Source organism: Ostrea edulis, chromosome 8 (genome assembly GCF_947568905.1).
Source record: "Ostrea edulis chromosome 8, xbOstEdul1.1, whole genome shotgun sequence".
Taxonomy (NCBI): Eukaryota; Metazoa; Mollusca; class Bivalvia; order Ostreida; family Ostreidae; genus Ostrea; species Ostrea edulis.
In genome coordinates this window covers 38370161-38398084 of record NC_079171.1, presented here as the reverse complement: position 1 = coordinate 38398084, position 27924 = coordinate 38370161, and the positions used below count along the sequence as shown (strand labels likewise).

Here is a 27924-nt window from a genome sequence, read left to right as displayed (position 1 = left end):
TGTCTCCTGTGTTAACACGCAGCTAGTGTTATAACAATAATTACACATGTGCCCCCTGTGTTAACACGCAGCTAGTGTTATAACAATAATTACACATGTGTCTCCTGTGTTAACACGCAGCTAGTGTTATAACAATAATTACACATGTGTCTCCTGTGTTAACATGCAGCTAGTGTTATAACAATAATTACACATGTGTTTCCTGTGTTAACATGCAGATAGTATAAACACAATAATTACACATGTGCCCCCTGTGTTAACACGCAGCTAGTGTTATAACAATAATTACACATGTGTCTCCTGTGTTAACACGCAGCTAGTGTTATAACAATAATTACACATGTGTCTCCTGTGTTAACATGCAGCTAGTGTTATAACAATAATTACACATGTGCCCCCTGTGCTGACACGCAGCTAGTATAAACACAGTAATTACCCATGGTAGTGTGCATAAGAACAGACACAATAATCTATGTACAAGTTTGTGGTCTTCTACTGCCCATATTTTAGCTTTAACTCGAAAAAGGTTCATCATGAACACATGGTTAGCACGATCAAGAAGTTTTCTCATCTTTTCCCACGCCTTTACACATATTCCCATGATACAATTACTCTCGTGAACGGTTCCTCCTCTCGTGAAGTACAGTTTCTTACATTTACAAAAGTGCACGGAATTCTCCTCCTCTAAATTTTGATAATTAGCCATCTTGACTATGGCTACCCTTGTTAAAAACCGAATAAAACCATACATTTTCTTCCACGTTATCAAGAACAATGATCTGTTTAAAATCTCGTTCCAGGACGGTATATATTGCTCGAGGTAGTCTGTGCTATCCCCCTTCCATACGCATGCTTTCACTTCACAAGTATCAAAACCTCCACCTTATATTTGTAGGCAAATTCCTTAATCAATCGTAAATAAAAAGTCCAATGTTGACCTCCCAAACCACATCCGATTTATAAGGAAATGTGATGGATTTAATTCCCATAACTCCAATACATTCTAAACATTGTTCAAACCACTTTGTTCTGTTTTCCGAACTGTCAGTATAAGGTGCTATTTTACGATAATGATTCCAAGCTCGACCAAAGTCCCATTAAGCTAAGAGACATATAACCTTAAAACTTTTCAATAAAGGATCTTCGTAACATGTGATCGTCTCAAGTACTCCTCGATCTTTTTCAACTGCAAGATTTCTTCCATTGACAGATGATCGCTTTGAGTATATATCTGACCAGGGAAATTGTGTACCAATCTGATGTGAAAGTCCGTGGGAACGAACTGCTGAACAATTCACTATACATTGTATGTCCTACTGCACTAACATTTTCTATTTTCAACAGGTCCCCTTTCATGACTTTAACAGTCATCTTCAGCATAAGACTTTGAAAATATTACTTTGATTTCGGATCAATTTTAATGCCCTTTTTATATATTCACATTAAATGTTCAGCATGCTTTTACGATACATGTCTAGCTACTTGTACGAATTTTAGCGCTCATTTTGCTGCATAGTTACCTGGTCAACTCTCCGCTGTACTTAACGTTCATTTAGTTACCGTAGTTGTAGTCAGCATATCTTTCTAAAAATACACCTTCAACGTCACACATTCCACAGAGTATGTCAGTCTGCGTGACGTCACACATTCCTCACATTCTTGAGTCTGTGGAGTCTGTTCCAGGAGCCCTAGTTTGCTACTACTTATATTTCTATTTTTCACTCGGACACCATTATGCTGATAAAAGAAATACTTGTTTACCGCTATATCAACTATGAAGTTTGAATTTTATAATTGTATACTTATCGATTTTCAATCGTAGTACATGTTCTTCAATTTTTTTTTCAATTAGTGCATGTCTTTAGTCAAACTGACCATGGGCAGTACAAACGGATTGTTTTTCAACATGTATTATTAATATTTTTAGGATATTGCAACGGTCATCTCCGTCACAAGGCATCCAGTGCCGCAAACGACACCTACCCAGGCCACAACACCCTTATGAAGACCCATTACCACAACGGAGGTAACCTCAGCAAGACACACCATCCCATCGAATGCGTTTTCCTTTGCATTACCATCCTTTCATACTTCAACAGCATCATCAACGCCAATTTTGTCTGGTGGACCATCAATGAGCGGAGATAACAACTATTTGAAGACTATTTCTGCTCAGTTGAATGGTGTACAAGCAACTGTAAATATTCTGAGGCAGGATTTGTCCCTTGCAAATACGAAGTTGGACGCAGCAAACAGAAGACTCCTGCGCCTTGAGACCTTAATCAAAGGAGGAGATCAGGAAGCTTGCAGACTTGAGATAAGGGAGCAGGCACCACCAGGAGAGGATTTAAACAGAATCCCGGAAGACTTGCGGATCGAGGAAACCATTGTATCTGCCTTAAAGAGCGAAGCCAACAACCCCGGTCATTTTACCTGTTTGCTTTTGAAGAAGATGTTTGCTGGTTTGTTCTTGACTGGGCAGAGATCTGAATACAACTGGTTCGGTGGTGGCCAGAAAGGGAAAAAGGACTTAGACGCAAGAAAGAAAAAGGCGATCGAAATCTACGTGGTGCATTATTATCATGAAGTAAAAAATACGGCCGCTTGGAGGGACCGTGTAGTGGCTAGGATTAACTAGTGTTTACGAAGACCTAGGAGAGGACACATAGAAATCGTCAATCTAACAGAAGAGGGGAATATAGTGCAACACCCCCCCCATCAACTGTCCAACAAACTTCAGTGGAACCTGGAGAAGATTCCGACGAGGAAGAGTACGTTACTGGACCGCTTCGTGCTCTTGCTTTTGCGGACATTTAAATGAAGCGAAAGTTGTGTAAAATCTGCATTGTGTATAAATAAACGGACATTTTGTATGTGTTGAACATAGAAAGTATACATGTATGTTGCTTAGTCAAGTTATCTTCAATGTGCAATGTATTGATCTATAGTGCACAAAGGTTAAAGAAAGAAATTATTCGTTATTATTAGTATATGCTAATTTGATCAATTTCAATAAATCTCTTGTAAATATGTTCTATTTCATCCGGTTTGCTTCAATTTGTTTTGTTTGTTTGTTTTTTTTTTAATTTTTTTTTAATTTTTTTTAATTTTTTTTTTTTTTTTTTTTTTTTTTTTTTTTTTTTTTTTTTTTTTTACAAATAATCAATAATATTTAATCAGTGGTGACGTTCCAGAAATTGTAGAGAGGGGTGCATTAAAAGAAAAAGGGGGAGGCTTACCTGTCTTGAAGCCCCCAGTAATTAAAAAAAAAGCATCGTATTTGTGAAGGGTGATGGGCGTGCGACAGACATGCCGGCGCGGTTTGACACTGCAATAATATGCTTTTATATTTATGAATGAAATGCGATTTTTATTATAATAAATGTTTATTTTATCTAAAATGAGGGGGTTAGAATAATACTTTAGTTAAGAAATTTATTAATTAATCTAACGTAGGGTTTGTAAAGTGAACATGAATCATAAATGGCAAATTAAAAAAATGCTCATTGAAGACGGTCCTGAATCTAAATCAGTGAGAGAGAGAGAGGGGGGTAATTATTGAATATTTAAACCTTTACAAATATCGTTACAAAATTCCACGGCAAAAAGTTTTGATTGTCCTATGTCCTTAAATCGAAAAATTGATGCACAGTTGATTTTATAGACAGTTAATTTACAAATCTGAAAAATTGGCAGAGTGAATTACGCTGTCCATATACAGCACGTTTGCAACATAAAGGTGTGAATAAGGCCGTGACCGAATTTCAAGCATTGAAACCCTGCGGACCTCGTGTCTTGCAATCAAGTTTCCAGTTATCCAAGTCAGTTTAGTATGGCGAATTAATTTTCCATAATACTTAACTGATTAATATTCATCTAAATTTGTAAATAGGATTTTACACACTTTATGTAGAAGAATTAATCACTTGCGTTTCAGTCGATCGTTTTCATTATCTATTCACAAAATTGAACAAATAACATTTAGTTAAAATTGCCCAATTGAAAGTGATTCTTAATATTAGTTTCTGAAAAACATAGCTAATATGATTCTGTTCATCAAAGCGAAAAAGCCAAGTTGCTGCATGCATCGTTTATAGACAATTAAAAAAAAATCTTTATACAAAGGGAAACTCGATGCAAAATGACCATACATTGCGGCTTCACTGATTTAAATCATTTAGAACAATTTGGTTAGAATTTGATCAGATAGATTTGTCTGAGAGACAACAGAAACCCGTATAATAAAGGTTATTATCCTACATGTACATCTAAAATAAAATTCTCTCTCTCACTCTCTCTCTCTCTCTGACTCTTTCTCATTCTCCCATTCTCTCTCTCTCTCTCTGATTTTCTGTCTATGTGGGTCTGTCTGTGATTTGCTCTCTCCACAAAACTCTAGCGGGCTGTTCTTCATTTCTGACCTACAATGTGTCAGTGAACTGATACTTAGTTGTTTTGATTGTCCGTCCTCTGTTATTGGATTTACATACATTGCAATCAACAAGGACGGCATTTAAACAGACCGCGGCCCCGTCACAGACCACCGCATCCATTTAGAAACACTAAATGCAAAAGTTCAGAAACTAGGTGCAGGTAAACCTAATGGCAGTTTTCTTGTGACTGTGTGACAAAGGACAAAGATTGAATACGAGAGAGAGAGAAAACCACGGTTCCAAACAGTGATGCAAACACCGAAGGACGATTACGGCGTAAATAGAAAGCCCACATTGCATAAATGCCCATGATTTTGAGTAAATGAGATGGATGGGATGCTGTAAAGTTTGAAACACAATCTTTTGCATAGAATCACTCCATGCGCCTTTCGTTTTAGAGATGTAAATTTGAATGATTTTTTTTTTTAAAAAGCGGGAGAGTTTATTTATGATGTTTAGGTAATGATGTTTTTAAATTCCTGCACATAGCCCTACAAATCACTGAAAAGCTGGTTCAGACGTTCATTGTTAAAAAAAAAAACCGTGATGTAATTGAAAGGGAGACCATTTGACATTAGAATGTGTGGCAGGTAAGTCTCACCGATCTAGATTCTCACAACATGTTATGGAATCATTGAAAAAAAAACCAACAACATATCCATGGTTTAGTAAATTTATGTAATACATGTAACTAAGTAACCAACAGACTAGTGAGTGTATTCCGGTTTTGAACAGCTATATACTATGTTTTTAAGTTTCTTAGGCTCAGCGCTTTTATAAAAAACTTTGCTAAATTGCAAAATGTGTTTTTTCATTCCTTACTGACAAGGGTTATACAAGCTTAAACATGGGTGGTCGAGTACTTTTGATGTATATTTGGCGTAAATCAGAGTAGTAAGGACACGGTAATACAAAATAATATTCATCTTCATTTTCTTTCAAATCATAATTCTGATATTTTCTTCAAAATTGTTATGCTTGATCATCGACCCATTTATATTAGCAGTTCACGAGAAGGCGTTCTAGATACTAAGTATTGAAGTAAAATTATCTGATAAACATTTGTTTAATATTTTTTTTACTGAGGATAGAAAAATATTAATGCTTGAAGAGAACATTTTGACGAACTTTAAAACATTAGCTGTATTACATCTTTGTTAGAATCCTCGAATGTATTACATCTCTGGTATAAAAGTCCCGTCCCATAAGATTATCTAACCGTGGTTAAGTTTATTGATCAAGGTTTGAAATCATTTCAGTCTTTGTCGACACGAATATACACTAATGTATATTCCTTTAATCTAGTTGCATAAATGTCACTTTTCTGGAAAAATCTTTGGACAGACCAGAGAGCTACTTATAAAAACTTGCATTTTATGTATGGATTCAGGGTGCATAACGGTGCAAACAAATCAAGCGTGTCTTTGATGTAGGGTTTTACTTTAAAAAGTGGAGTAATTATTGCCGACAGAAAATTATACGACTCTACGGAAGTCTGTTTTATAAACGTGAGGTAATGTACGCATTTCTTGTGTGTCTTTATATTAGGGATACCAAAAAATAACTGATTATTTGTAATCTTCGTGTCGAAGATTCATTAGCTGTTTTTAAAAACAAACTTAAAACATATTTTTAAAACTTGCGTTTGATCTGTAATTGGGTATACAGTTATTAAGGAAAGCCCACCTTAGATTTTTATCATTTTATGTCCTTTTCTGTGTATTTATTGTCCTTTGATCTAGGTTGTCTTTATTGCTGTACATGTAAGGCGCTTTAGGACAATCGTCTTAAGTAGCAGTCCACGTAGAATCATGCAGAAGGTGGCACACTGATAATCTTGGATTTTCATGAAACTTTCCATAACTCTTCATAATAATGATATATGAAGACATGCAGAGTAAAAAAATTGTGCATCAATGGTTGCTATGGAAATTAAAGCATTTGTGTTTCCATAGCAACCACTGTATTAGGTTTTGTAAACTGCAGAAATACACACTTCTTAAAATTTGTGTAAAAATGAAAATAATAATTTCCCCAACATAATGATAATTTATTTAGGCGAGGTAAAGGTACTTCAATATAAAAATGTACAATGCTAATGAAATACTATTATATGGTATCTGTAGAGGACTTTGGAATAGGCATTGTTTTAATATTTATCAATTTTCTGTAAATTCGACAGTTTTAAGGTATTTTAAATACATATTACTTTAGTTATCCGAAAAGTGCCAAATTTTGATGCATATTTTCTAAACAATCAATACTAAGTGTACTCAAAATAAAAATCAAAAGAGTCGGAAATGCACATAGTAACGGTTGCTAGGCAACTCTTTCAGGCCCATTTCCAACACAATAAAACAAGAATATCTGCAATATATGCATTAAAATGATTCTATTAACTGAAAATAAACACAAATCATCAGGGTTGACTTTAGTTTATAGACATTTCAGACCAATTGGAGAAATCAGACTTAAACCATATCAACATAGCAACTGATGTTCCTTAGCAAAGCACATAAAAATTTAAAGTTGTATGATTAAATTACACTGGATTGAGAACCTAATGCAAATATACCAATATGTGATTTTCTACTGATATGTTGAATCCAATGAAGACATTAGATTGAACTATATCACAATAGCAACCAATTTTCCCTAGCAACAAGCAAAAATTTCAAACTGTACAATTCCAACTGCCTTCAAATGAGAATATAATACAAATATATCAACATGTAATTATTTACTGACATGTCGGACCCATGGAAGACAATATGTTTACACATATCACCATAGCAACCACTTTCCCTAGCAACACTTAAAATATTTATTTGTACAATGTCATTGCATTGAAAAGAGTATATAATTGAAAAATATCACCATATGAATCATGATTCTCTACTGACATGCCATACCCATTGAAGACAATGAGTTTAATTATATCACCATACAATTCTCTCTCTCTCTCTCTCTCTCTCTCTCTCTCTCTCTCTCTCTCTCTCTCTGATTTTCTGTCTATGTGGGTCTGTGTGTGATTTTCTCTCTCCACAAAACTCTAGCGGGCTGTTCTTCATTTCTGACCTACAATGTGTTAGTGGACTGATGCTTAGTTGTTTTGATTGTCCGTCCTCTATTATTGGATTTACATACATTGTAATCAACAAGGACGGCATTTAAACAGACCGCGGCCCCGTCACAGATCACCGCATCCATTTAGAAACACTAAATGCAAAAGTTCAGAAACTAGGTGCAGGTAAACCTAATGGCAGTTTTCTTGTGACTGTGTAACAAAGGACAAAAATTGAATATGAGAGAGAGAAAAAACCACGGTTCCAAACAGTGATGCAAACACGGACGGACGATTACGGTGTAAATAGAAAGCCCACATTGCATAAATGCCCATGATTTTGAGTAAATGAGATGGATGGGATGCTGTAAAGTTTGAAACACAATCTTTTGCATAGAATCACTCCATGCGCCTCTCGTTTTAGAGATGTAAATTTGAATGATTTTTTTTTTACAAAGCGGGAGAGTTTATTCATGATGTTTAGGTAATGATGCTTTTAAATTCTTGCACATAGCCCTACAAATCACTGAAAAGCTGGTTCAGACGTTCATTGTTAAAAAAAACCCGTGAAGTAATTGAAAGGGAGGCCATTATACATTAGGATGTGTGGCAGGTAAGTCTCACCGATCTAGATTCTCACAACATGTTATGGAATCATTGAAAAAAAATAACAACATCTCCATGGTTTAGTAAATTTATATAATACATGTAACTAAGTAACCAACATACTAGTTAGTGTAAACCGGTGGTGGACAGCTACATGTATATACTATGTTTTCAAGTTTCTTAGGCTCAGTGCTTTTATCAAAAACTTTGCTAAATTGCAAAATGTTTTTTTTTTCATTCGTTACTGACAAAAGTTATACAAGCTTAAACATGGGTGGTCGAGTACTTTTGATGTATATTTGGCGTAAATCAGAGTAGTAAGGACACGGTAATACAAAATATTATTCATCTTCATTTTCTTTCAAATCATAATTCTGACATTTTCTTCAAAATTGTTATGCTTGATCATCAAACCATTTATATTAGCAGTTCACGAGAAGGCGTTCTAGATACTAAGTATTGAAGTAAAATTATCTGATAAACATTAATTTAATTTTTTTTTAGTGAGGATAGAAAAAATATTAATGCTTGAAGAGAACATTTTGACGAACTTTAAAACATTAGCTGTATTACAACTTTATTAGAATCCTCGAATGTATTACATCTCTGGTATAAAAGCCCCGTCCCATAAGATTATATAACCGTGGTTAAGTTTATTGATCAAGGTTTGAAATCATTTCAGTCTTTGTCGACACGAATATACACTAATGTATATTCCTTTAATCTAGTTGCATAAATGTCACTTTTCTGGAAAAATCTTTGGACAGGCCAGAGAGCTACGGATCCACCCCTTATAAAAGCTTGCAATTCATATATGCATACAGGTGCATAACGGTGCAAACAAATCAAGCGTGTCTTTGACGAAGAGTTTTACTTAAAAAAGTGGAGTAATTATTGCCGGCAGAAAATTATACGACTCTACGGAAGTCTGTTTTATAAACGTGAGGTACTGTACGCATTTCTTGTGTCTTCATATTAGGGATACCAAAAAAAAAAAAAAATAATAATAACTGATTATTTGTAATCTTCGTGTCGAAGATTCATTATCTGTTTTTAAAAACAAACTTAATACATATATTTTCAAAACTTGCGTTTGATCTGTAATTGGGTATTTGTGTATACAGTTATTAAGGAAAACCCACCTTAGATTTGTATCATTTTATGTATTTTTCTGTGTATTTATTGTCCTTTGTATAATAGTGATACTGATGCATGTATATGTATGAATGTATGATGATAATTACTTGCTCAAAATATGGTAACCAGATACAAAATTTGTATCAAAATAATATGGCTATTTTCTTTTATATAACAAACAAAATAATGATTTGATTTATATAAAAAAAATGATATTGTCACATACATACGTATGCAAGATGAAAGATGAAGATAACGAATAGTGATCAATCTCATAACTCCTATAAGCAATACAAAATAGAGAGTTGGGCAAACACATATCCCTGGACACATCAGTGGTGGGATCAGGTCCCTAGGAGGAATAAGCATCCCCTGTCGACTGTTCACACCCGCCGTGAGCCCTATATCCTGATCAGGTAAACGGAGTAATCCGTAGTCAAAATCTGATCAAATGAAAACAGCTGGACAGCCTTAAAGGGACAAAAGCTCTCCTTTTGTCACCAAAACTTTAATTCAATGAAAATGTCTCACAAACAGCCATAGCACCAGTATTTAATGATTTCAAACACTTTTTATCCTCAAAACTGGAACATGAATATGTAATTATAGTGATTAAATAATTGTCTTGCAAGACAATAGTTCTTCTTTATACATGCATATTAGTTTACACAAAAAGCGGTTATCTAACGTCGTTAGATTTCTTAGACATGTTTTAAAACTTTAAACAAATGACATGCTTGCACATCTCATGGATTGCCCTGCCAATGGCAATACATTTGTGAACAGCGATTATTAACAGGAAATCGAAAATTGCCCGTTCCTCGCACAGGTGCTTGTGGACAGAACTTCTGGTACCCCCCTTCTTGTATTTTTAAATGTTCAATTCCTTGGGTATTTCGGACGTATTTTTGATAAAAAATGTAACTTCAGAGTTTATATATTTCAATGGAATACACAAATCTCGCATAGAAACCGTTTTTAAGAATGTCATATCACAGATCAATCCACAAGCACCTGTGGTTCCTCGCTGTAAATAACTTCCATATTGTCATTACTTAAAACAAATTCATCAGGTTGCTTGTGACTTGACTATTTTATGTTCGGTGTGACCGGTCGACAGGGAATGCTGCCTCCTCCTAGGCACCTGATCTCACCTATAGTATACCCAGGAGACCGTGCTTGCCCAATACCCTCTATTTCGTATTGATTGTAGGAGTTATAGAATTGCTCAGTCTTCGTTTTCGTCACATTGGGTCAAATGCTTTTTGGCTTATTTCATACCAGTTGTTAGTCCGTTTTTGGTACGCTGATTTTGACTACGGGACCCGTTGATCAGTTCAAGATATAAGGCTCACGGCGGATGTGACCTTCGACAGGGGATGCTTACTCCTCTTAGGTACCCGATTCCACCTCTGGTGTGTCCAGGGGTCCGTCTCTGCCCAACTGTTTATTTTGTATTATTTGTAGAAATATTTTCACTTTTTAATATCTAAAACTAAAGGGAAATGCACATCCAAAGTATCAATCTTGCTAGAATCTGTGAAAGTTAGCACAACATAACCATGTGACGATATTATACAGAAAAGCCATGAAAAGGTGTCTAGAATGAGTAAGCATCCCTGTTGACCGATCACACCAGCTGTGAACCCTATCTTTGCTATGGTGTGTTTTTGATGTTGTTACATGGATTCTCCTAGGCACCTGATCCTAATCCCACCTCTGGTACAAGTGTACCCTAACTTCCCTTAATGTTGTGTCTTGTATAGGATATAGGAGACGGATAATTGTTCGTTATCTTCGATTATTATAGGAATTTATTTGTGATAATATTTACTTTGACACATACATACATATATATGCATTAAATTCATTATATTACAGGATCTCCGTGTGGTTTCCCTTGTTTTTTACAAGTTGCCTGGGTTTCAAGTTTTTGCAAACAAAAATCCCCAATGGCGATTCAGTTCCACACCCCTGCAAGCCGAATTATCTCTGGCACGGTGTAGGTCATAGGAATGAACTTGGGGGCGGATTAAGGAATCCTTTTGGTGAGGACTTTGATGCTTCAGGAAAGGTAGGTCATAGCTTTGTACGTTTTCTACATATAGCCATGTATTATGTTGACGGTGCTACCGTTTGAGCGAGCGCAGCTTCTTTTGTATATCGTGTGCATCTTTTGCAATGTTCAAGCTTTGATCAGGATAAATGTATTTGTCAAATACTCATAAAACGCATTTCAATATAATGATGATCTAAATTTAACTATTGGGCATGTATATGCGCGGACCCACCCCCACCCCCAGGCGCACCTATCTAAGTTTTTTAAAAAAGAAAAGAAATATGATAATCCCCTTGTAGCAATGATATGTTCCAAAAGAGAAAATTAGAACAATTTTTATATTATTGTACATAATCCTAATTGTAACACAATGATGAAATAGTTCAGCATTCACATATAATTATTGAATAAAATTGCAACATCATTGATTTAAGCTCCTCTCCACTGTTGTTGTGAGGATCCATTAATTAAGATTAATTCACAAAACTAGAATTAATTTATGATTTTTCAGTAGTTAATAGCAAGTGGCATGGTTGGTTATCATGAGGGAGGGAGGGGGTCATCGTGGTTTGCATTACCGGAAATGTTAAAAGGAAATGGATTCAAGCACTCATTATTTTCAGTCGCAAAAAAAAAAAATGGTTTTTAAAAATGTTTTCAATCCGACCGAATTTCATCGATTTTTTTATTCCTTTTTTTTAAATAGCACTAATTCAGTACCTGTGCTCCCTCACACATAGAATAACAAATTTTTATTGAGAATTTAGTATTCTAATAAGATTTGTGGTGGGTAGTCGCTTGTACACAATTTGTATTCGATGCCATATTACGTATGTCTAATGTTTACGTATATTCAATATTGTCCCGGTGTTGTAGCATAGAATTTCCCCCTGCATACACTTTCCCTCCGGAAAAACGGGCCCGGGATAGACGTTCCCCCGGAAAGAACGGCCTGGCATAGAATTTCCCCGAGGAAGAATTAACCCGAGCCCAATTTTCCCCTTAGGAAAAGCCGTCCCAGTATAGAATTTCCCCCTAAATGACAGTACGCTCCCCTTCTTACAGTTTAGTTATGTATCCGTTTCCAGTTCTATTACTAGAATTCTCTAGCTTATCTAGACACAGTAATTCTTGTGTATCGTGAACATTCATTATCTAATGATTTTTTTTTAAAAGGAAATTATTCAAAACGTGTAATAGTATATCAAAATTCATTCAGAAATCGCAATTAAGTCTTTATCGTTATTTACTATTATCTAACACTTGCAATAGTGAAGTTGGGAAGAAGTTAACGTTTTTTAAATTAAAAATTTTGACTTTAAATCAAAGAGAAAATTAAATTACTTTTAGTTGTACAGTTAATCGATTCTACTTTTCAGATATTTTAATTGTATCGACATATCTTTTAGTCGACTTTTTACGAAAAATCCTAATGATATTGATAATTGTCTTTTTGGAAAGCATATTGTATTTACAATATGCATTTCAAAATTTTCAGCGTGTAAACCCAACTTCAACATCTCAAAAAAGTATTCGTTTGTTTTATGAATATCGTAGTATTGATGAGCGAATATCTATTTCATTAATCTATAAAAATGAAATCCGGAAACCGGAGGGGGGAAATTCTATACCAGGGCGGTTTTTCCGCCCAGGGGAAAACTCTATACTGACTTTGTACATAGGGGAAATTATATACTGCGGCGCTTTTTCCCCCATGGGGAAAAATCTATCCCGGGTCCGTTTTTCTATGCTACAACGCCGGTAGTATGACTTTTACAAATGGAAATACCAAGTACGTATTTAGATCCGCCACTGCCAGTTTTATTATGACATAAGTCAAAACGTAGACATGACGTCACACATCATCTTACGGTACCCTGCCTTTCATAAACATTGTACTTCCTTAAACATTTCGTCTAATGGTGCACTGAATTTTCGAGCTCGGAGACAACAAGATTAGAATGATAATCCACGCAAGTTCACAATCATATTCCAAGGTGTGACTTTACGAGATCTCAGCCATTTTTGACAAGGGACTTCTGGGATTGACGTCAAAAAATTTCCTTGTTAGAGGTTTAGATTTAGCTCGGATTATTTCCCGCGATCTAGTCATTAGAGCTCGCAGGAGGGAGAGTATATATTAATACAAATGCTTGCATCTGGATAATACTGTCTTATCCATTTGATTATAATTCAATGCTACCGTGTAGGCAAAGAAGCAACGAATATTTGTCTTCTAATTCAACTTATTACAGTGTAGGAGGGCGTTTTTAATATACATATGTAGTTGAAATGACATCGCTTTCATCGGGAAATGAAACCAACATACATAGAGAATGTAAACACTTTTCAAAAATATTAGGGATACATCTGTTTATACATTATATTATTTCAGACTTGGTCCCCTGAATTATGTCGGAAGGACTCGGACGGAGACGGTAAAACTAATGGTGAAGAATTGGGGGATCCGAACTGCTTGTGGCGGGAAAATGCAATTCCGGATAAAAACGCCTTTTCACATCCTGGTAATACATTTGATTACGGTTTTCTTTCTGAATATGGTTATATCTAGGATCTACTGCGAACACACACTGAGGTGTATATCTAATAGGTGTTGGATTTCAGGGAGATGCTTAGTATAACTGATATAGACGTCACTGACCTTAAGAGTCAGAAAGATTTTCAGATGGTTGATCAATTGATTGATGTTTTCCGCCATACTAAACAATTTTTCAGTTATCTGATGGAGTCCAGTTTTTATTGGCGGAAGAGAGAACCCAGATACAATTTACCTGGGAAGAGATCACCGACCTTCCGAAAGTAAACTGGGAAACTTTCTCACTTACCGGCGCGAGTGGGATTCCAACCCGCGCCGACAGAAGTGAGAGACTATGATTTTGAGCGCGATGCTCTAACCACTCGGCCACGGAAGCAGAAAGACGTAGGTTGAAAATATACCTGTTTAATACAGATGATACGTGTAGCTAGAAGAAAATGAAGTGTATGTAAAGTGGTGGAGGTCCAGGGGCGAATCTCCTAGAAGCTCTAGGGTTTTCACGAATGAAATCGTCGAATTTTTGTGCACGGAAACAGTGCTTCTAGTGAATTTCCAGAGGAAAAAAGAATTTAAAAAAAACCCCATTTTCTAAAGTGTTTTATGATGACAACTCACCATGAGTACTTGGTTTGACTTACCTTTTGTTTTACAAATTGTGTTGTCTAATTTGAACATTGTTTCTTCATGTGTATATAGGAAATACATACATAAATTGGATTAGACAACAGGCACAGTGCCTTTATAATCCCTCTTCAGTGATCATAGGTCAGTTATGATAAAACATAATACAGTACGATGTTTTCCACTGGTATGTTTGGTAAATATTACTACTACTAATAAAAGAGTACCCTAAATACATATACACTGTACATAGATGACATATGGTGTACAATAAAGCTATATTAAACATGGTGTTGATGATTTGAAATTCAAAAAGGAATTTACATCGAAATTTGATTAAATGGATTATATGATGGTCATTAAATCAAGAAATGAGAACTATAAACCAGCCGATCTATTTCCGAGGCACACATAGTTTATAGCAGATCTCTCTCTCTCAATCAAGTTTCGTGCGTATAGGCGGCTACGTGCCTACATATCACTGTATTATTCGTTGTATATCAAATAGATGGTACTAAAATGGCGTGATCTGTGTACAATTCATAATGTAGAAAAATAGTCTTTAGTTCAGAATTTCTACTTTTATTGTTGTAAATCAATTGAAGCAGCTTCACATGCAGTAAGCTGCATTTATGATGCTTATCTTTATACGTGGAAAATATACCTTATTGCAATGGTATTTGAAAAAAAGAGATGAAATTGTAAGGATACTTGTTTGACAAATCGAGTTTTAAAGACGGCGGATGTTTGCCGTTATTTCACTGTTAGTGACTACTCTAGCTCAGAAGTATGTGATTGTTGTTCCAATAGTTCTAATGCCAATGCAACTCTTGGTAATGAAAGGATATAACAATAACCAATCTAAATTTGACATTTAAGGCCTTCAAAGTTTAGTTTGTATCATCAAAATTGCTTCTAGAATCGCTTAAAATGTTGGTATTAGACAGTCAAATTGCAGATTTAATTGATGGGGTCTTCTATTTTTAGGTGTATGTGAGCCATACGACAGCGCTCTGTGTAAACCAAGGAACACATGGGTTCTGTGTAAACTGGAGAAATTTCAATGTGACGCAATCACAGAACCAGGTCCATAAACATTTATCTAGTCAGATTTCTCTTAATCATTGCTTTTGTCTTTTCTGTAGTTTTTTTATGGAAATCATGTTTACCTGATGTTGTAGATGTGGAAAACATAACGCTGAGATATCCGCCCACTCTGGTGCCAAATCAGGAGACCAACTACTTCTGTATGACCTTTGAACTTCCTCAAGATGGCGACTATCACATGATTGCCACCCAGCCATACATTGACAATGAATACGTCATGCATCACATTCTTATTTTTGGATGTGAAGAATCGGGTAAGATTTTGAAAGATTTGTTATGTTTGATGGAGAATATATATATATATATATAATATATATACCAGTATATATATATATATATATATATATATATATATATATATACCAGTAGACAGCAGTTATAATGTATTTCTATGTTTAGTAACACGGGCTGAAACGGTCCCAAAGAAGTGTGGCATGGGCTCGGCAAAATGTCGGTCAATAATCGCTGGGTGGACTTTGGGTCAAAATGGAGAATGTATGCACGAGGAGGTGGGGTTCAGGATTGGAAAGCAAGGTTACAAATACGCTATGATGCAGGTAAACAGTTACACAAATGCATGCCTTTTATTCAAGAACTCTTGGTATAGAAATGGATGAATAGGAAAATATACATTTTTTTGTTTTGGCATAGTTTGTTTATGATAAATACAAATATAAAATTCCTTAAAGATAAGAGTCTTGTAGACTTTTTACGATGTTCAAAATGTTTAACCTTCCCTATTGTATATTGCATACATTTCCCCCTCCAAGAGATTAGTAAGTCTCTCCCACTGATTTGTAAATTTCCCCACCCACTGATTTGTAAATTCCCCCTCCCACTGATTTGTAAATTCCCCCTTCCACTTATTTGTAAAATTTTCCCTCTCATTTTTATGTGAATTTTTCCCTCTCACTGATTTGTAAATCCCCCTCCCACTGATTTGCAAATTACCCGCTTCCACTGATTTGTAAATTTACCCTCCCATTGATTTGTAAATTTCTCTCTCCCCCTGATTTGTAAATTCTCTCTCCCACTGATTTGAAAATTCCCCCCTTAGACTGATTTTTAAACTTCCCATCCAACTGATTTGTAAATTCCCCATACCACTGATTTGTTAATTTCTCCCTCCCATCGATTTGTAAATTTTTCCCTCCCACTGATTTGTGAATTTCACCCTCTCACTGATTTGTAAATCACCCCTCCCACTGATTTGTAAATTTCCCCCTTCCACTGCTTTGTAAATTTCCCCTCCCATTGATTTGTAAATTTCTCCCTCACACTGATTTGTAAATCTCCTTCCAACTGATTTGTAAATTAACCCCTCCCACTGATTTGAAAATTTCCCCCTTCCACTGATTTGTAAACTTCCCACCCAACTGATTTGTAAATTCCCCATCGCAATGATTTGTGAATTTCTCCTTCTCACTGATTTGTAAAGTCTTTCCTCCCGCTGATTTGTAAATTTCTCTTTCCCACTGATTTATGAATTTTTCGCTCTCACTGATTTGTAAATTCTCCTTCCACTGATTTGTAAATTCCCCCTCCCACTGATTCGTAAATTCCCCTCCCACTGATTTGTAAATTTCCCCTCCCACTGATTTGTAGATTTCCCCTCCCACTGATTTGTAAATTTCCCCCTTCCACTGATTCGTAAATTCCCCTCCCACTGATTTGTAAATTTCCCCTCCCACTGATTTGTAAATTTCTCTCTTCCACTGATTTGTAGATTCCCTCTCCTACTGATTTGTATATTTCTCCCTCCCACGGATTTGTAAATTTCTCCCTCCCACTGATTTGTAAATTTCACCTCCCACTGATCTGTGAATTTTTCCCTCTCACTGATTTGTAAATTCCCCATCCCACTGATTTGTGAATTTCTCCTCATTGATTTGTAAATTTATCCCTCTCACTGATTTGTAAATTTCCCTGTACATTTCTCTCTCCCACTGATTTGTAAATTTCTCCCTCCCACTGATTGGTAAATTTCTCCCTCCCACTGATTTGTAAATTTCTACATCCAACTGATCTGTAAATTTCTTTCTCTCACTGATTTGTAAGTTTTTCCCGCCCACAGATTCGTGAATTTCCCCCTTCCACTGATTTGTAAACTCCCCCTCCCACTGATTTGTGAATTTCCCATCCCACTGATTTGTGAATTTTTCCTTCTCACTGATTTGTAATTTATTCCTCCCACTGATTTGTAAATTTCCGCCTCCCACTGAATTGTACATTTCTCTCTCCCACTGATTTGTAGATTTCTTCCTTCCACTGATTGGTAAATTTCTCCCTCCCACTGATTTGTAAATTTTCCCTCCAACTGATTTGTAAATTTCTCTTTCACTGATTTGTATATTTCCCCCTCCCACAGATTTGTAAATTCTCCCTCCTAATGATTTGTAAACATCCCTTTCAACTGATATGTAAATTTCCCCTCCCAAAGATTTGTAAATTTCCTCCTCCCACAGAATTGTAAATTCCCCCTCCCATTGAATTGTAAATTTCTTTCTACCACTGATTTGTAAATCCCCTTCCCATTGATTTGTAGATTTCCCCCTCCCACTGATTTGTAAATTTCTCCCTCCCACTGATTTGTACATTTCCTGTCCCATTGATTTGTAAATTCCTCCTTGCATTGATATGTAAATTTGCCCTCCCACTCATTTCGAAATTTCTTCCTCCCATTGATTTCTAAATTCTTGATCGCACTGCTTGTAAATTTCTCCCTTCCACTGATTTGTAATTTCCCCTCCCACTTATTTTCAAATTTCTTCCTCCCTATTGGATACTGCAAACATTTCCCCTCCCACTGATTTGTAAATTTCTCCATCCCACTGATTTGTAACCCCCCCCCTAACACTTATTTTTGAATTACCCCCTCCCCACTGATTTTAAATTTCCCCTCCCTATTGTATACCATATAAATCCCCCCTTCCACGGATTTGTGAATTTACCCTTCCACTGATTTGTGAATTTCTCCCTCCCACAGATTCATAATTTCCCCCTCCCGCTGATTTGTAAATTTTTACCTCCAACTGATTTGAAAATTTCTTTCTTTATCTGAGTTTTAAACTTCACATCCAACTGATTTGTAAATTCCCCATCCCATTGATTTGTGAATTTCCCCCTCCCACTGATTTGTAAATTTCTCTCTCCCAATGATTTGTAAATTTCCCCTTCGCACTGATTTGTAAATTTCCCCCTCCCACTGATTTGTAAATTTCCCCTCCCACTGATTTGTAAATTTCCCCTCCTACTGATTTGTAATTTTCCCCTAGCACGGGTTTGTAAATTTCCCCTTCGGACTGATTTGTAAATTCCCCCTCCTACTGATTTCTAAATTTCCCCTCCCACTGATTTCTAAATTCTCCCCTCCCACTGATTTGTAAATTTCCCCTTGCACTGATTTGTAAATTTCTCCCTTCCACTGATTTCTAAATTCTCCCTCGCACTGACTTGTAAATTTCCCCTTTCTAATAATTTGTAATTTCCCCTCCCACTTATTTTCAAATCTCCCTCCCTATTGGATACTGCAAACATTTCCCTCTTCCACTGATTTGTGAATCCCCCCCCACTGATTTTTAAATTTCCCCCTCCCACTGATTTGTAAATTCTCCCTCGCACTGACTTGTAAATTTCTCCCTCCCACTGATTTGTAAATATCCCCCTACCACTTATTTTTGAATTACCCCCTCCCACTGATTATAAATTTCCCCTCCCTATTGTATACCATATAAATCCACGGATTTGTGAATGTCCCCTTCCACTGATTTGTGAATTTCTCCCTTCCACAGATTCATAAATTCCCCCTCCCATTGATTTGTAAATTTTTCCCTCCAACTGATTTGAAAATTTCTTTCTTTATCAGAGTTCTAAACTTCCCATCCAACTGATTTGTAAATTCCCCATCCCATTGATTTGTGAATTTCCCCCTCCCACTGATTTGTAAATTCCCCCTAGCACTGATTTGTAAATTTCTCCCTTCCACTGATTTCTAAATTCTCCCTCGCACTGACTTGTTAATTTCTCCCTCCCACTGATTTGTGAATTTCCCCTCTCAGTGATTTATAAATCCCCCCTCCCACTCATTTGTAAATTTCCCCTTCTAATAATTTGTAATCCCCCCTCCCACTTATTTTCAAATCTCCCTCCCTATTGGATACTGCAAACATTTCCCTCTTCCACTGATTTGTGAATTTCCCCCTCCCACTGATTTGTAAATTTCCCCCTCCCACTGATTTGTAAATTCCCTCTCCCACTCATTAGTAAGTTTCCCCCTCCCACTGATTTGTGAATCCCCCCTACCACTGATTTTTTTTTAAAATTTCTCTCTCCCATTGATTTGTAAATTCCCCACTCCCATTGATTTGTAAATTTCCCCTCCCACTGATTTGTATATTCCCCACTGATTTGGACTTAGCTAGGAATCAAGAGAAAAAGTGACATGTAACATGATGATTGAACACATTTTACCTATAAAAAAATGCCTTTAGTTTCTATTCTCATCACTTAAAAAAATGATTTGTTTGTAACAAGGGTTGTCAATGAGGTAGATAATCAAAGACGGCGATTCCTCCCGATTTCTGTTGTGTCTAACGAGTCTCATTCATCTATCTAATCATTCTTTATCTCCACCACACAGTTATAACTTTTAATTCAAGTCCGAATGGAAGGAAATTTTGAGAAAGAAAGCAAGAAGAAAAGAGAACAAAATAAAAACATAACAGTACACATGGCATTAAGAATCATGTACACTAATGGACTGGCGATGAAATAAGATTTCTTTCTTCAAAGGTGGGTTAAGGAGAGCATAGTGCAGTATCCAATAAAACCTTTCATTTTCGTTTTCTTCTTTCTGGCATACATGTATCATAACGTTTCTTTCTCTTTTTTTAATGATATTTATGATTTTCCCGTATTCTGGGTATCCCTTGTAGTTACAGGGTCTTAGCTCAATGGAATTAATACGAGTTCAATCTCCCCTTATGAATTGTCAACTAATTCATTTAGCGATAACTACTGAACCAATTTCAATTCCAGTGCGAAAAATCTAACCCGTAAACTTTGGTGTTTAGCGTCCTCAGCATCTAAAACCAGCAAGACTTCGTCAGAATTTAGCGAAGGAATTCTTTATTTTTAACACACACATTTAATAAATACAATTTTATATTTACAAATATTAAAGTAAAACTTAAACATCAACAAATAAATAATGAATAAAACAATCCATTATCTTAGCAAATTCAACAAATTAATAAACAAAATCATGCAACTTTTTCTTACCTAAACAAAGCAAAACTTCGTCAGAATTTAGCGAAGGAATTCTGACAACTTTTCGCCTTTCGCGCGTTTTTATAAGCCCTATTATTATTCTGAAAAAACCTAGAATGTATAGCAATGAGGCAACATTTAAATGCATGAAAAAACATAGAATGTGTAGCAATGAGGCAACATTTAAATGCATGAAAAAACCTAAAATGTGTAGCAATGAGACAACATTTAAATGCATGAAAAAACCTAAAATGTGTATCAATGAGGCAACATTTAAATGCATGAGAAAACCTAGAATATGTTGCAATGAGGCAAATGGTAGGTATCACAGGGGATGATCCAGAAGATTTATATTGGGACTGTGACTCAGCGTGACCCTTTCCACAAAAAGAGAGAGAGAAAAAAATGAAAATACCAGAATGGCAATAAATTGACCATTTTATTTGAAGAATATCCAACCATAATGAAGGGTTGTAATCTTCGTAGGATTTAGATCAACATAAAAGTTTATTGTTAAATAATGATGAAAGTGAAGCAGATGAAATTCACGTGACCGGTAAATGATTAGAAGCTCACCTTTTTGCACTTAAGACTTTTTGGATGAGTTGTCTGCCCTTTGTAAAAATAAGAAAAATCTAATTTTCTAAAAATTTGTGTGGTCAATGATTAATTTTATTTCATATTTTCATAAAAAGAAAGTGTATGTAACTTTCTACCAAGAGATTAGTATGGAAATATAATTTGTTTTTAGAATATTGTAATAATACATGTTTTCCCCGTATACTTCAATGTTAAATTCTAGGTAAAAGAAATCAATCAGTAAAAAAAAATTTTGAAAATTCCTACAGTGGGTTATTTTTATTTGATGAACCCTTCAAAATGATACCATGATTACAAATATTCCACCATCCATTTATTAGATATAAAATATGGTCATTATACATTGAATACCTTAACACAACATATCTAGGATTTTTTTCGTTATATATATGAATCCGCCGATATTTGTTTATTAAATCTACATTGGTGTTCTATATTAAACAAGTAGAGGAATTTGTTGTTTCTATCGCACTGCTGTATGTAGGAAATGGAGAAGGGGCTAGTGCAGTTTGATATTGTACAAGTGAAAACAAACTACTTACATAGATAGCATATTTCCTCGCGAAGAAATTAGGAAATGTTCCATCAATATTTCATATAATTTGTTTCCATAAACTGTCACTGTTGTACAGGTGCTAGAGGGAATAGTTAAAACTTTTCAAAATGTTGGATTACCCAATAAACAAATGTGATGTATTTCACCATCTTCCCACAGTTTCACTGGAACAACTTTGAGCGTCGCTCTGATTACGTAGACAGTTCTGGAATGATGCTGTTCTACACTCCAAACAGACGCCCTAACGATGCTATCACCATGACAATAGGTCAACATTATCTGGAGATCCCACCCGGGAAAGAGCGCGTGGAGATTGACGCCGTATGCAGAGGGGAGGATACGAGAGCGATTCTGTCCGGTCCAATTTATGTCACAGAAGCCTCAAATCATATGCACTATTTAGGTCTGTTTGTATCCTCTTGACATGCATAATGAAGTAGAATATCAAAACAGTTGTTGAAATTGAAATTTGATAAGCTTAGTTGAATGGGATGGTAATGGTGCGTTATTTAAACTGATAGTACGTGACTGTCATAATAGTAGAATGAAGTATTTATATACGGAAGAACATCTTATTGATATAAAACATAGAAAAAATTGGGGCAAAGATCTTAAATGAACTGTAAAAAGCAAAAACTATATTGGTATTTTAGGTCGGGAAGAATATATTGATCAGTACAGGAACGGAGTCAAAATTCACACCATTTCTAGAGAACCTGACTACAGCTACGATCGACCAAGATTTTTCAGGTGAGAAGAATAACCTCTCTTACATCATATACGTATGTCAATTTCATAACTCCTATAAGCAATACAAAATAAAGAGTTGGACAAACACGGACCCTTGGATATACCAGAGGTGGGATCAAGTGCCAAGGAGGGGTAAGCATCCCTTGTCGACCGGTCACATCCGCCGTAAGCCCTATATCCTGATCAGGTAAATGGAGTTATCCGTAGTAAAATTCAGTGTGCCAAGAACGGCCTGACAATCGGTATGAAACACGTCAGACAGGATTTGACCCAACGGTAGGTTGTAATGACAAACTAGATCGTTATAACGACCATAGACCTTGCAAAATGCTGATTTTAAATGAGACTGTTCGAGCCCCTACACCATCAAGTTGTTTGTCAGTAGCCTGCTTCGATTTAAAGACTGACTTTAAGCAGAACAAACTCTTGCGTATCGAATCAGTTCACAGATATAAACATCATATACAGATGGTAATGGAATATTGCTACATAAATTTGGAAATATATCGATATGATATATGTCTATGACCTCGAAATGAAAGACACCACAGAGTCGTCCACATCCGCTTCATACTTAGATATTTGATTGAAAATAGATATTAACAGCACATCAACTACTAAACTCGACAAAAGGGTTGATTGCAACTTCTCCACCGTCAACTTTCGTTATCTACATGTATGTAGCAATACCTTTCAACTGATTCGTTACACTAAAAGTTGTTCTGTATATGATCAGTTTTTAAATCGAAATAGGCTGCTGACAAACAAGTTGATGTTGCAGAGGTTTGAACAGTGTCTTTGAAAGTGAGTATTTCGCATATGCTCTCATCGGTATATTGATCTCGTTTGTTAATACAGCCTATCATTGAGTCAAATTCTGTCTAGAGTGTTTCATACCGATAGTTAGGTTGTTTTGGCATACTGATTTTGACAACATGTTACTATGCTTACATAATCAAGATATAGGGTTCACAGCGGTTGTGATCGGGCAACAGGGGATGTTAATTCCTCCTGATTCCACCTCAGGTTCCGTGTGTTGTCCATTTTTGATAAAAGTCATGAGATTGATCATTGTTCGTTATCTTCACCTTTCATTTTAAAGAGACAAGCGGATTTTTTTTTTTTTTTTTTTTTTTTTTTTAGAAAAGATGAGTATTATGTGTTGACCAGCTCATTATCTGATTGAAATACAAATAAGGGTGGCACCAGTAAAATTCAAAGGACAAGTTAGGGGAAAATGAGGAAATTTAAAGATTTTTATGGAAAGTTTTGTTAAATGGAAAGGGAAGAATACAGTGATGTTTTAGAATTTATCATGTGACCTGTTTTTATATTCATATGAAGCAGAATTTATTCAAAAACTTCTACGTGAGAAGAAAAAATCTCTCGCTGTGACCTTCAATTCGACTTTTAGATATATCGATGACGTTTTGTCTATTAACAATGATAGCTTTCATTCATATGTCGATTTGATATATCCCTGTGAGCTCGAAATAAAGGACACCACAGAGTCGTCCACTTCTGCTTCATACTTAGATATTTTATTGAAAGTAGACATTAACGGCAAACTAACAACTCAACTGTATGACAAACGGGATGATTTCAGCTTCTCCATCGTCAACTTCCCACATTTATGTAGCAATATTCCATTATCACATGCATATGGTGTTTATATAGCTCAACTGATTCGATATGCAAGAGCTTGTTCTGGGTATAGTAAGTTTTTAAATCGAGGTAAGCTACTGACAAACAAGTTGATGGTACAGGGATTTCAACAGTCTCGATTGAAGTCAGCATTTCGCAAATTCTATGGTCGTTATAACAATCTAGTTCGTCAATACAACCTCGCATTGGGTCAAATGCTGTCTGACGTGTTTCATACCGATTGTTAAGCCGTTCTTGGCACACTGATTTTGACTGCGGATAACTCCGTTTACCTGATCAGGATATGGGGCTCACGGCGGGTGTGACCGGTCAACAGGGGATGCTTACTCCTCCTAGGCACCTGATCCCACCTCTGGTGTGTCCAGGGGTCCGTGTTTGCCCAACTATCTATTTTGTATTGCTTGTAGGAGTTATGAGATTGATCACTGTTCGTTATCTTCACCTTGCATGATTATGATTGATTGATGTTTTCCGCCACACTGAACAATTTTTCAGTTATCTGGTGGCGCCCAGTTTTTATTGGTGGAAGAGAGAACCCAGATGCAATGTACCTGGGAAGAGAGCACCGACTTTCCGAAAGTAAACTGGGAAACTTTCCCACTTACCGGCGCGAGCGGGATTCGAACCCGCGCCGACAGAAGTGAGACGCCGTGTGATTTTGAGCGCGATGCTCTAACCACTCGGCCACGAGGGCCCCCTTTTTTGTTTATCATGGGATGGATAATTATTAGCTGATTTATGTTTGCAGGTACAAAACAGTTATACAGGTGATACCAGGAGATGAGCTTAAAACAAAATGCGTGTTCAAGTCTTCATCGAAATCAGTGACTACTTTTCAAGGTGACGCAACTTCCGCAGAGATGTGCTTCGGGTTTCTGACAATCTACCCAGCCAAACATGTTAGACTTCCGTTTTGCACAAGCTGGAAAAGTGCATCAATGACAAAATTACGCTTTAACCGGGTTGTCAACAACTGCGATATGAAAGTATTCAGTAATGCATCACATCCCGACATGATCAAAATTTACCGAAATATAAATACACGATGTCAGCCATTATCAAAATGTCTAGAAGAATGTAAAGAAGTGGTTAAAGAAATTCGGCTCCATCCCTGTATGAATGGTGATGTTGGGGAGTATATGAAATGGTGGGCGCGGATGTCCAACGATATCGATATTCTAACGTTCTTTTCGAAAATAGAATCATGTGATCTCGAGATATTGCGAGAGGAGATGGCCTCACAGATAGGCCAAAATACAAACGATGGCTCTAAAATTGATCTACATCTATTGATGCTAGCTTTGATGATGCTCTCCTTACCGTTGTCATATATAACATGAAATTGCTACACAATACACTTAAGGTGTTCAATGTATAATATAAGGAGAATGAAAAAGTTTGAAAGATTTAAATCAACATGATGATTGTTTATTGTTAAATAATGATGAAAGTGAAATCGATGAAAATTACATGACTTGTAAATTATTAGAAGCTGGTCATTTTGCACTTGAGACCTTTTGGAGAGTTATATGCCCTTTGTGAAAAAAAAGAAAGAAAAATCTGATTTGATAGATATTTGTTTGGTAAATGATTAGATTTTATTTCATATTGTCATAAACAGAAAGTTTATGTAACGTTCTACCAAGAGATTTGTATGGAAATATACTTTCTTCTAAAAATAGTTTAATTAAATTTGCTCTCCACATAAACTTCAATATTAAATTCATGGTGAAATGAATCAAGCAGTAAACAGAACTTTGAAAATTCCTACGGTGAAATATCTTTATTTCATGAACACTTTAAAATAATACTATGGTTGCAAAAATCCACCATCCATTTCGTAGATATGAAATATGGCTATTATACATTGGATACCTTAAATGTATAGATTTCTATGTATGGGAATGATTAACCTATAACCTTTATATTACGAGTATGGACACTCAATCATAGAATGAATATTACAGGAAAATAGTGAATGTTGCTTCATTTCATATATACAGATGTTCCTTCACTACATTGATCGTAACTAGAGAGTTTGTATTCATTTATCTTATAAAACAATATTGGTCTTTACCTCTCTCTATACTATGTATGAAATAATGAACATTACAATACTTTGCATACTCTTGTTTCTTTGTATTGTCTTCCCAGTCGAATTAGTTTACATACTAATATAAGGCTCACGGCGGGTGTGTCCGGTCGACGGGTGATGTTTACTTCTCCTAGGCACCTAGTCCCACCTCAGGTATACTCTAGGGGCCGTTTTTGTCCAAGTCTCCATTTTGTATTCATTGTAGGAGTTGTGAGGTTGATCACTGCTCGTTATCTTCGCCTTTTTATTCATTTTTTTCTGAAACATTATTGCTCTTTATCTCATTCCATACTGCTCGCAAACCAGATTAAACTGTCCACTTTCATAACATGGAATGGATTTTTTGTACAAACCTTACAGCAGTCGTTGAATTAGAGCACCACTGTACGTGTAATTATTTTGTGGGATTCAATTGTTTGGCAGTTTTGGCGATGAAGCCAGAGCGCTAATCTCTTGGACATGACATTATTCATTTATCCATTAGCATACATAGAGGAAGTGCTAATAATGTGTATACCAAGTTGTGCATCAACTCCGACTGCCCCGAATTCTAGATACTTTGACGTAAATATGTATACAAAATATCCTCATCAGGATGACATGAAGAAGGACAAAGACAATGCCATGTAAAGACGCAGATAAAATGTAGAACAATCAGGTCATTAACTTGGCTGGAACTTTCACACGTGGACACCTATGATATGCTTTCACATTTTTGTATTTGTATGATTGCCTGCGATACCATTTCACATTTCTGTATATGTATAAGTAACTATGATATACTTTCACATTTCTGTATTTGTATAAGTACCTATGATATACTTTCACATTTCTATGTATGAGTTCCCATTACATACTTTCACATCTCTGTATTTGTATGAGTACCTATGATATACTTTCACTTTTCTGTATTTGTATGGGTACCTATGATATACTTCAACATTTCTGCATCTGCATTAGTACTTGTGACACCTCTGGTGTGTCCAGTTATCCGTGTTTGCCCAACTATCTATTTTGTATGTCTTCTAGGAGTTATGAGATTGGTCACTGTTCGTTATCTTCACCTTGCATACTTTCACATTTCTCCATTTGTATGGTTACCTATGATACCCTTTCACATTTTTGCATTTGTATGAGCACCATGATACCCTTCCGCATTTCTGCATTTATATAGGTACCTATGGTATACTTTCACAATTTTGCATTTGTATGAATGTATCATGCTTTTAGTTGGGTTTCGAAGACACATCATTACACTAGGTTTTCATTTCGCAAATACTATGGTCCTTATAACGATTTGGTTCGCCAATGCAACCTATCATTGGGTCAAATGTTGTTTGACGTGTTTCATATTGATTGTTAGGCCGTTCTTGGCACATTGATTTTGACTGCGGATTCCTCCGTTT

At 35.9% G+C, this 27924-nt stretch overlaps 2 protein-coding genes across 3 annotated transcripts; both read left to right on the top strand.

Annotated features, from left to right (window-relative positions):
- Positions 1-278: 278 nt before the first annotated feature.
- Positions 279-3042, top strand: LOC125661000 (uncharacterized). Its single transcript, XM_048892823.2, has 2 exons — positions 279-1306; positions 1928-3042. Exon 2 carries the CDS (start codon positions 2135-2137, stop codon positions 2636-2638), a length of 504 nt encoding a protein of 167 aa, XP_048748780.2. The 5' UTR covers positions 279-1306; positions 1928-2134; the 3' UTR covers positions 2639-3042.
- A 1963-nt stretch (positions 3043-5005) lies between these two features.
- On the top strand, positions 5006-26545 carry LOC125663173 (tyramine beta-hydroxylase-like). Of its 2 annotated transcripts, none has more exons than XM_056146035.1 (9): positions 5006-5023; positions 11122-11314; positions 13695-13824; positions 15465-15563; positions 15659-15838; positions 15984-16141; positions 22168-22411; positions 22662-22758; positions 25172-26545. In XM_056146035.1, the coding sequence occupies exons 1-9, from the start codon at positions 5013-5015 to the stop codon at positions 25761-25763; spliced, it is 1704 nt and encodes a 567-aa protein (XP_056002010.1). In that variant the 5' UTR covers positions 5006-5012; the 3' UTR covers positions 25764-26545. The 2 variants fall into 2 exon arrangements, with proteins under 2 accessions (XP_056002010.1, XP_048751432.2); XM_048895475.2 differs by lacking the exon at positions 5006-5023 and adding an exon at positions 8012-8110.
- Positions 26546-27924: the final 1379 nt, after the last annotated feature.

Excerpts from the sequence above, each read along its gene's own strand:
- LOC125661000 (XM_048892823.2), top strand. The coding sequence starts at position 2,135 with ATGAGCGGAGATAACAACTATTTGAAGACTATTTCTGCTCAGTTGAAT.
- LOC125663173 (XM_056146035.1), top strand. Across the intron at positions 15,839-15,983 it reads TTTTGGATGTGAAGAATCGG|TAACACGGGCTGAAACGGTC; the intron begins GTAAGATTTTGA and ends TTCTATGTTTAG. Across the intron at positions 16,142-22,167 it reads ACAAATACGCTATGATGCAG|TTTCACTGGAACAACTTTGA; the intron begins GTAAACAGTTAC and ends ATCTTCCCACAG.